Source organism: Calypte anna, chromosome 11 (assembly GCF_003957555.1).
Source record: "Calypte anna isolate BGI_N300 chromosome 11, bCalAnn1_v1.p, whole genome shotgun sequence".
Taxonomy (NCBI): Eukaryota; Metazoa; Chordata; class Aves; order Apodiformes; family Trochilidae; genus Calypte; species Calypte anna.
The window spans coordinates 11,512,503-11,523,153 of NC_044257.1; the positions used below are offsets into that span (position 1 = coordinate 11,512,503).

At 42.5% G+C, this 10,651-nt stretch overlaps 1 protein-coding gene across 1 annotated transcript in view; it reads right to left on the reverse strand.

The window, feature by feature from the left end:
* Positions 1 to 6,474, reverse strand: part of LOC103526605 (protein BEAN1) — a 38,834-nt gene extending 32,360 nt beyond the window's left edge. The window contains 3 exon segments of the mRNA XM_030457474.1: positions 523 to 657; positions 5,361 to 5,435; positions 6,401 to 6,474. Of these exon segments, the coding sequence (XP_030313334.1) occupies positions 523 to 657; positions 5,361 to 5,435; positions 6,401 to 6,431 (241 nt within the window). The 5' untranslated portion in view covers positions 6,432 to 6,474.
* Between the last annotated feature and the right edge of the window lie 4,177 nt (positions 6,475 to 10,651).

A 10,651-nucleotide genomic window follows, 5' to 3' on the forward strand; every position in this document is an offset into this window, starting at 1 on the left:
TATCCTATGACTCCTTTAAATACACTGGATATCTTGACAGTAATTCTTACCTCCTACCTGCCCAAGTACTGTTTTAGTAAGCTGGCAGTTTGTGTATTTATTCATATTAACATTTCCAAATGCAGAGTGCCCAGATAGCAGCCACTGTCTGTAGGGCTGCCAGTGCCTAATTGTTTTCTGCAATGATGACTGGCTTTTTAGGCCTTTTTTCCCTCTCCCCCACAACTGGCATTTCAGACCAGCAGCCTTCACAATACATTAGCTTAATGCATTTTGAGCTTGACCAAGTATTGCATTCCCACTACTGCTGCCGTTTGTCTAGAAGTCTTGAAATCAGCATAGAATTAAATGATTTAGACATGAATAAATACATCTATAAATATTCATATACTTGCAACAGCAAAGCCAGATCACATCTAATGTTTAGAACCATATATTGCTATAAACACCAATTCAGTGAGGAAATGGATTCACATTGACAGGATGTTGCAGCACAATATAGGAAACTGAAGGGTAACTCACTGGAGCATGTTAGTTTGATGGACATGTAGTCTCTGCCACAGTCCTTCTTATAGTGACAGTGCAGCCAGTTCAAGAGGCACAGTCCATCACCACACTGTAGTTCTTCTTTTTTACAGGGCAGAATGCTTTGTTCATCTGAAAGGAGGAGAAACAATAGATGCCATTGTGTAACAAGCAAGTCCTTCCTGAGTAACAAAGCCACGTCTACTGAAAGTCAGTCTTGCTTTTGAAAGCCCTGGGTGGGTGAAAACACTCTCCTCTTTGTCAGGTGTAAAAAAGGTCTCAGAATCAAACAGATAGCTATAGCTGTAGATAGATATAAATATTTGTGAACTTGCTTCAGTTTACTCCCCTTTGTATTTTCGCTATTCACCTTCCTTTTGTTTTCCACTAATTCAACATGATTTGCCTCTATCAGTGGCTAAGACTTCACCACTGTTTGGATGTCAAAGTTTTCTACAGTTCTTGCAACATAAAAATCCTGTTTTACTTTTCACCACTTTAGTGGCTCTATTTTGAAGGCCCTTCAGATAAACTCCTCTGTCATCCAGAAAGTAATACTATGCTTTTTCTATCTGCTATTTATTGTTGAACTGTGTAACTCACTTTGGGATACTGTCTTTATGAAAACACTAGAAACCCACTGTGATGTTTTATCATCAGGATAGAATAGTTCAGGAAGAACTATTATGCTTTTAAGCTATAAGAAATTATATGGGCAGATCCAATTTTTTTGAACTGCAAAGCAGTGGGGGGCAGCAATGGTTAAAAACCAGAAGAGCTTGCAGACCTGTCCCATAAAACTGTTTCAGAGATATAGCAAGAGCAAAATATGTATTTTGTGAATCCAGAGAATACAGATTTTCCATCTGTTCTCAAGGAGAGCTGCAAAATAACTAAATAAGCCTTAAATTATGTAAATGCTTTTTTGAGGAAGAAATCGAGGCATAGAGCAGGCAGAGGTAGGCATCACATTCAGTGTAGTATTGACTGCACAGTTTAATTTTACTGACTGCATAAATGCTGTCAAAGCCAACTGAATTGCTTGCTTCTGCCAGCTCTGAATAGGAAGCCAAATTTTCAAAGCATCTGAACACAGAGATTCCAGTAGGCTTCACAAGAGCTCATAATCAATTAGGTATCCACCTCTCCTTGACAGATTTGCATAAAGGTGCCGGGCATTTAATGCATTTGAGGTGCTTGAATATGTAGTTCAAATACAATCATTAGATAACAGTGCAAGGCCAGACCCCAAGAGTCAATCGTATTCAGCACTTCCAAGATGTGTTCTACCTCTGTTCTTTGAGAGGTTTCTCTGTATGGCTGCTTGCACCAGTTTGAGATTCCCTTTGTTCCTGTTTATTTGAGCAGGAGCAGGACTGTATTCTCATCTCTTTTTTTGCACATAGTAGTTGCATAGGAATAAATTCTGATCTGTTGTTCTCTCCACTAAAAAAACAACAACAAAAAACCCCAAACAAAATCCCCCAAACCAAAACATGGGAATGAGAGGTAGGAGTTGGGAGAAGCTGCTGAAACTTAAAGCATAAAGTCAGTACTTAGAGTGGAAACGAACGATTTGGCATTGTCAGCCTACACCCTTGTAAACAAGGATGAGAAATTGTCAGGCTTGGAGAGAAATTGACATCCTCCTAGTGCAGATTCCAGCCTAATAAATGAAAAGGTGAAAAAAATCACTCTTGATGTAAACGAGATGATTTCAAGCCATCATAAAATAAATTGATGGCAGGAAGATACTGAGGAGGATATGACTTATAAAGAGAGAACAAAGAAGTCTGAGGTGTGATTCTGATGGTATTTGCATATCCTTCCCTTCTGCCCCCTGTCAGTCATTAAAGCCTTATGTGCAACTTGGAAAACTGTGAGGAGAGATGGTTGCCTTTAGGAAACATCCACACTCTGAGGGGAAAAAAAAAATCAGTGAAGGAAAATAAAGACCAACTTGTTATTTATATTCTGTATAACCTGCTGTGCACTTAGAGAAGAGGGGCAACTACAGCATGTGTTTCCCTCTCCATCTGGCATCACAAACATGGTTTCTGGCGTTTTCTGTTAGAGAAGAGAGAGACTGGTGGTTGCTGCTGGTGCTTTTGATCACTGACACTTCTCAAGGCATTCCACAAGAGCAAGGGTGGAATTCCACTGCTGCAGGGTGCAGAAGTCCTGGTGCCAATCTGTCAGTCTGTGTCTCAAACTTCCTGCATAATGTACTCTCTCCAGGACACGGGCTCACAGCAAAGCTGCCATGCTTGAAGCAACCTCTTGTCTTTCTGTATGTCTCAAATCTGGTGGAGACAGCAGAACCACTGTGAGATACTTGCACAGAGCCAAAATCTCCGTGTGTCTTCACCTCTTTGAACTGAAGTCCTGGGCTTTCCTATGCCTGTGTATGTGAATGTGAAGTTATGTTCCTTGAGTGCTGGGCTCCAGGCAAACTGTTAAATTGGCTGAGTTTGGAGACCATCCTCAGAAAAATACAGCATTTGCCATCAAGACCAAAAGCTACAGATTCCTTAGTGTTTTGGGTTTGTTTTTTTTGTTTTTTTTTTTTTTTTTTTTTTTTTTTTGCAGTGTAAAGAAAGATTTTCTTGCTTATGAGTAGAAGTTTGTTCACTCTTCCACTGCTGTCCTGGGGTCTCAAGCACAGCTAGTTGTGCTACAGTCAATGACAGCACAGCTGCCCACCAGCTGTGCTATTACAGTGTGTAAGCCAGATGCTGAGGGACAGCATCCAAAGTAACTACTCAAGGGCCTACTCGGTTTAGAATCAGGATTTTTTGCACTTTTCCTGTGTGGCAAGTATGTCCCTACGCTGGGTCTAAGTGGGCTTTCATGCAGAAGTTTTGTTTGTCCTGATTCATGCATACAAATCAACATTGTACATTTCTCTGGACATCCCTTGTGCTCTTAGCTGTAGCTGCAGAGGCATAGTTCAATACAGTTATCATAAAGGTTTACTAATATTTAAATATATAACCATATAATAACTTAATAGTTGTAAAATAACTGTCTTTTTATAATAGCTGATATGTACTGGCAATCTGGATAAATGACTGAAAAATCAGTTTGTTTGCTTTTACCTGTGCTTAAAATACATGTCTTAAGACATGAATCTCAGAATGGCTGGGGAGGAGGTGGAGGAGGCGGAAGAGGCAGTGCCATGCAGGAAGGGAAGACAGTTTGGGTAGAACCATTTGTAGAACGTTTAACTTCTCTGGTTTTTCTGGACCCCAGTCATTTAAGTATAACAAACATTGACTGTTTCACGACTGCTGACTTATTGTCATCAATGTTTTCTAGGGATAACAGACGTTTTATCTTGAACAAACGCACCTGGTCAAAAGCTAAAAGTACTTTCCAATGAAAACCCAATGTTTCGTTCAGAAAGAATCATCTAAAGCAACAAAACTACTAGAAAATGTTATTTCTGATGAGAAAGTTCCACCAAATGCTGGAGCTGTCAACCCGCCTTGGTACTGTGTTGTTTAAGTCCCATAATACTCCCTCTTGAGTATTAGCCAGCCTGGACTGGTTTGGGTGACTTTAGCCTTTTGTCCTGTAGAAAACAGAGAATACTTGAGGCACAGTGGATGTATGAGAAGAGCAGTCCTGCTCCTGGGCCTCTGCACTTGCTTAGTAAATCCAGCTCTGGGAGAGTAAACAGCTCCAGTACCTGGCATACCATGATTCTTTATATTTGAAGAATCCTCTACATCATCTCCTTCCTGTAATGTGTAGGTGGGATAGACTGGGATAACAGCAGTCTTTTTAGTGTTCACTATACCAGCTTTACCAACCAAACTCTGCTCTTAGTTACCTTAAAAGTTATTTTAGGGTTAGATCCTACAAATACCTAGGGTTGACAGAAGCTGCTCTAAACTTCTCCAAGTTGGTAGGTTAGGGCGGCAAGCATTAAGCTTGGTAATATTGCTAGTCTGTGAATGATGGTAGCTGCCAGACTTTGCTGTGCCTTTATGTAAGCTCCAGAACAAATAACTTTTTGTCTCTTCTTTAAAATTCAAGTTTAATCATACTATTTCTCATCCATGATGGGCCATGGAGCTTGATGGCTGTTTCTGAAGTGGTAGTCTAGTGACAACTTATCAGCATGGCTTTTCTTGGGTTGCAGCATTTGTTTGGAGAGGTATTTGGTTATTTTAATGGTTGTGCCTGTATTTTTGTTGTTATGCATTCTTTCATACAAGAGATTGGACATGCTGCTCTGCTTCCCTTCATACATGAGGTTTTCTGCTAAAACAGGGCCAGTGGCATGGACGGAATTGGCTCCTACAATTTTATATTTCCTTTTTTAAAAATCTTTCAAGTAATAACTACAAAAGTCAGTCATAAAAAAAGAGTAGGAGGAAGTCAAGTGTCAGGAATTGTTTTATTTCAATGACGGGAAGTAATTTTTAGCCGTATTTGTTTCAATAGTGATTGCCAAAATGATATAAATTTTGACTGGTGTCAATCTGCAAGTCAGTTTTAGCAGCTATGTGCTAATTTGTTGCAGTGGGAGAAAATGCTAAAAAAGGGGGCTTTAAAAAAAAAAAAAAAGATATAATGAAGTACTTGAACCTGACACAAAATTTTATGGTTCTTTCTCAAACACATCACTTATTCCTGTGAGTCTTGTCTGTGTAAAAATCACAAGGTTAAATCCATTTCTGTAAACTCAGTTGTTTTCTTCATCAGAAAGCTATATGCTTTTTAACGGCTTGATGTTTATGTGCTGAAGGGCTTTGAATATAAAATTCCTACAGCAGTACATGACTGCATACATGCCATTAATGCAGTTAAAAAAAAAGACTACTTACAGAGATGGGAATAATTGCTGCCTATTCCAATACGGATGGAGCTTCCAGAGATGAGAGGAAGATGGAAGAAAAGAACTAAGGAGGGAAAAATGGGGAAAAAAAAAAAGGTCCTTAGGAGCAGTTTGGTTTTGGTTTGCAACCAGATGTCTGTTGAAGACACTTTGTGATGTTAACATGCACTCGCATGCTCTGGGGCCGGATTATGTGAATTACTGTGAGCATACACACAGATGTAGCTTGAAAGGGGATGAAAATACCCTAACACGTCATTGCTTCATACTTCCAGGTATCACTCTAGTTCAGGAAATGTTTATAAATTACTTTAATGACTCTTAGCTTCAAAAACCCATGTAAAACTAACAATGAGATATATATATATATATATCTGCTAGTTATTGGTCATACTCTCACCTGCCATTGGGAAACATCCGTGTTTCCTAATTTCTTTAAACCCATCTTGCTTACATTAGGTGTGTTTGTGTGTCAAACTGCGCTGGAATAATTTATTCCAAAATTTGATACACATACTCCCCCCTATGCTCTTAGGGTTTAATATTTATAACTTACACCTCTAGGATTTATATTTGCAGGCAACAACATGCACACGAGTAAAATGTGTCCTAAATAACAAAGTGTTTAGATTTCTTTACAGACGGACTTGTTCCCTCCTGCAGCTGCACATAAAACACGAGCCCCTGATGCCAGTCGGAGCACGGCGTTCCGCCGGACCGGGGCCGCCCTTGTCTGCAGCCTCTCCGCCCGCCGCCTCCGCGGGGTTTTCCCTCTCGCTGCCGCGCTCGCCCCCCGCGCCGCACCCCCGCTCTGCTCAGCTCTGGGCGGCACATCCCGGCGCGGATGCTGCTGCTTTGTGGTTTTGGGGTGGGTTTTTTTTGTGGGTTTTTTGGTGTGTTTTGGGGGGGAAGGGGTGCACGAGTGACAGAAAGTTTCCGCGGAAACCCTCCTCCCCTCCGGCTCACGCCGCCGCCGCCCACCCCCCGGGGCCGAGTCCTAGCCCGTCCGCCGCCTCATCGCGCCCTTACCCCAGCACAGCGCGGCGGCCGCTGTCTCCATGCGCCTCGGCCGCGGCTCCCCGGCGGCTGACGGGCGGCGAGGCGGGAGCAGCCGCCGCCGGGAAACGCGCCCCGCCGCCTCCTGCTGCGCTCGGGGCCGGAGCGGCGGCTGCTGGACGGGGCCGGTGCCCATGGGCGGAGGGCGGGGGGAGGCGGGTGACCTCCGCCCTGCGGGGGCCGGCCGGAGCTCGCTCTCCCCGGCCCTGCCTCCAGCCGCGGCGGGGAGGGACGGAGTCGGGGTGGCCCGGGCTGAGGGAAGCGGAGTCCCCCGCAGTGCAGAGGGGCGGTTCGGCCTGGGGGCACCGGGGCCCGGAGGCGGCGAGGCTGGCGCAGGCCGCACGGTGGCCCGGGATGCTCGGGGCTGCACATGTTGGGGGACTGACCCGGCCCGAGGGAGCCCCGGAGCTCCCGGCGGCCGGAGGAAACCTGGCTCCGCGCCTTCCCCACGCTTCTGCAGTCTCCGGGGAAAGGGAAGAAGAATGTTGGGGACGCTGCGGGGTTTTGCTGCTGGGATAAAGAGCTGTAGGTGGATAGCGGCTCTTGAGAGCCGGGTCCAGCTCGGCACTTCGGCTAAGAGGGAGGGAGGGAAGGTGAGGGCTGCCTGGGAATAAACCCACGGGGACGGACGGGATTATTGAGCAGTGCAAAGGAAAGAATTCGCTGTGGCTGGATGGGGAGCAGGAGAAGAATGTAGTTCAAGTAACAACTAAAGACACGTTACGATCCACTCCTTCCCAAAGGTCTTGGAGACGTTTCTCATTGCGAACGCTTAAGTGCCTTAGTGCTTGAGACGGAGACACTATAGGGTTGCAGTGGGTACTAGAGCATATGAGCTTTCATAATTAGTTGATTAAGAGAAGCACGCATTTGCGGCTTTGGTAAGAAATGCAAGAAATAAAGCCCAAATTATATTAGTAATTTTTTTCCCACGTGTATGTGTTAGTCCTGCAGGCTCTTGCAGAGTGGTCCCACACATACTGCTTGCGTGTGAGGGAATGGAAATGGGTACTCTGCGAATATGGAGGAAGCCTCCTTTACATCCCTTTCCCGGGGGAGTTTGTAGTCCAGAGGAGGTTCTCTCGCATTGGAACAACTTTACCAACAATATCTAGACTGTTTAATTTTTCTTCGGTTCAGAAGTGAGGGATTCAGAGTTGTAATGAAGTTTGGGGTGGATATAAAGCTTGTTAACTCTGGTCTTTCTGTAAAATGTTTCCTGCTGCCATTGATCACCTTTTCTGTTTTTTCATTTGTAAATTCAGGCAAGCATTAAGTGAGTCGAAGGCAGATGAATGAAAGTTTACTGGAAATTTACAAGTATTTTTCACCCTGGCTTCATTCACTCAATACCTTTTGCTAAAACTGCAGGACCTTGGTTTTTAATACATCTCTACCCTTAAATTCCTCAAAATGATGCTGCAAAAGTTGTTTCGTGATTAATTCCTTCAGCCCCTCAAAATATGTGTCTCCTTGAGGGACTCATTCTTTCCATGTCTTTATTTAAGGGCTCTTTGTTATTCAGTTACAGCATGAAGGGCTCACTCTATACTCTTCTGAAAAGCTCTTTTTTCTGCGTGTAATTTTTGAAGATATGTGTCCCCTTGGCCTTATTCTGCATGTGAAAAGTAATATACACACGTAACAGTGTACTTGAGGATATTAAAATATTTTCTCCACTTCAAATTTCAGAAATTTGTGACGTTTAATACTTCAGCAAATTTTGGTGATGGCATCTTTTCTAAACGGCATCCTTACATTTAGCTGTAGTATTGGTATAAACTTTAATCCTGACAGACTTGGACTCTTACGTTTGTCAGAAAAAAACACATTTAGACAATTAGATAAGCTGACAAACTGACAAATATAGAGGCCTTAGTAAATGACTTTGAATGCAAGGGAATTGCTTAGTGTTTGGTAATTCTGAAGAAAATAATCTAAGCCTGGCTTTTAGATCCCTTTCTGTGACAGTCTTTATCTCCGGGAGAAATTTGCAACTATTTGTGAGACAGAATGTTTCTTTCTGAGTTAGACAACACAATGTAAAACATACAGTCTGCCAGAGCCTGCAGAAACATGGTCACAGTTAATAATAATTTTCTTGGTACTCACCAGTACTTGGTATGCTCATCTTGAACCTACTTAAGTCTAGGTTTTGCTCACCCCACTGATTTCTGAATATGCATCACATGTGTATGGAGATGAAACTGTTTTTCACCCTTTAATTCTCTGTCCTTTTCAGCTTTTAGGAATTTCTGTTTTTCTTGTTCAGTGTTGCACCTGAATCAAATCTGGATGTGTTGTGGAATTCAGGCCAGGCTCTCATTTGCACACTTGGTGCAATACCTCTGCAGAGATGAGTTTTGTCAGGGTGATATTGTGGGTAGCTTACATTGTTATTTGTTTATTTTTGTTGTCTTTTTTTCTGTTTCAATATTTGTCTTAAAATTTTTTATAAAGAAAAGATTTATTTCACTGGAGATTGCTTACAAACTATATTTGGGAGAGCTGGCACAAGGATCAAAAATAATCAGAATTTGTTCTACTTATATCTGTTTATATTGAGTAAGTTTGTCTTTCTCATAGCGTGACAAAGCAAGGACCAAAAGACCTTCTGTCTCTGGTGGTTTACTGCCTGGATGTCCACTCTGATCTCTGTCACTTTCAAGGAGATTTTTTTCCAGCCTTTAGAGGTAGCAAGCATGGCTGGCTCAAGTACAGTTAGGTGAGTTTTGGAATGGCATTTCTTATGGATGGAACTGTACAAAGTTATTATCCTCGGAGGGTGTTTCCCAATTTACTGATAAGGGGAAATCAGTGAGAAACCATTGCTGCAGACAGGTAATTTTATTCTTGGATGATGTTACATTTTCCTCAATCTAGGGATTCATTATAACACTGTGCCATTAGTGCAGTCTGCTGGAGTGACAGACCTCAGCTTGGCTTACCATCTCCTGTGGTTTTGCTTGAGATTCTCGGAGCTCAGTTCTGAACTGATGCGTAAGGGTAGTAGCTGCTTTGCTACCTGTGTGGACTTTTTTCTGACAGCCAGTTTTTGTAGGGCAAGATAGATTTTATTCCTATAATGAGGTCTCTTTTTGACTGAGAATTTTTATGTTTTAATAATGAGACTTTGGGGTATACTGTTAACTGTATTTTGTTTTATTTTATTTTTTTTTTTTTACAGAGAAGGTGGTAATGAAATAAATGTCAGTAGGATTATACAATTAGTCTTGGATAAAATGCCTCAGGATGAGTGGAATTGATTAATCACTGTTTATGGGAACAGGGAAGTCTTTTCAGTGTAGAAGATTTTATGCCTTGTCAGTGATAATAGCATTGATCTAGTAGCAGTGAGATTTCATCAGTGCTAGCTGCTGTAGAGCTCTTGTCATCTAATGTATGCAGACACATTTGCTTTCACATTTCTTGGCCAGGTCCTATACCAGCTCAGCTCTCCCTGCACCTGTGCTAGGCCAGCAGTGCCAGAAGTGCTGGGCACTTCCATGGCTTTGCTGTTTCTGGGAGAGATCATTACCCCAGGCCCTGGGCTGAGGTAATACCTCACAGGGAGTTTCCACTGTGCGGTGGATCAGGCTGTGTAAACGTCTGCTTAATGGTGAAAACAAGAGGTCAGAAAAAGAGGGACTGGAATTTGATAGGAAGGATCTCCTGCTTTCATAGCTCACTGTGTTCTGAAATGTAATTAAGATAAAAAGAATCCTTTGAAGGAAAATTTTTTAATTCTCTATTGAAGACCAACAAACACATTTATTCTGCTTTCTCAAAAATATAGTTAAATTATGAGAAAAACAGTCATTTTGGCATGGAGAGTCTTAATGCTGAAATTTATTTTTAAAGGATGGGGCAGCAGTACTGACTTGATTTTTGTAGGCATAACTTTAGGCACTGATGATTCTTTGCTGTCTTTGCTCCCATTACTCAACAGGAGGCCTTTGCCATCGATCTCACAGAGCTGCAGAACAGAGTAGGTTGTAAGGGACCTCTGGAGGTCAACTTGTTCATCCTCTGACTAAAAGCAGATCCAGTTAGAGGAGATCCAGAGCCTTGTCCAGTTGAGTTCTGGATATCCCCAAGGTGGGACATTCAAATTTCTCTGTCTCCTACTCCTTTGATAACCATTTTCACGGTTATTTTCTTGTCCTTACATCTAATCAGCACAGTCAAAGCATCTTGAAGCATCTTGATTACCTGCCACTGGAC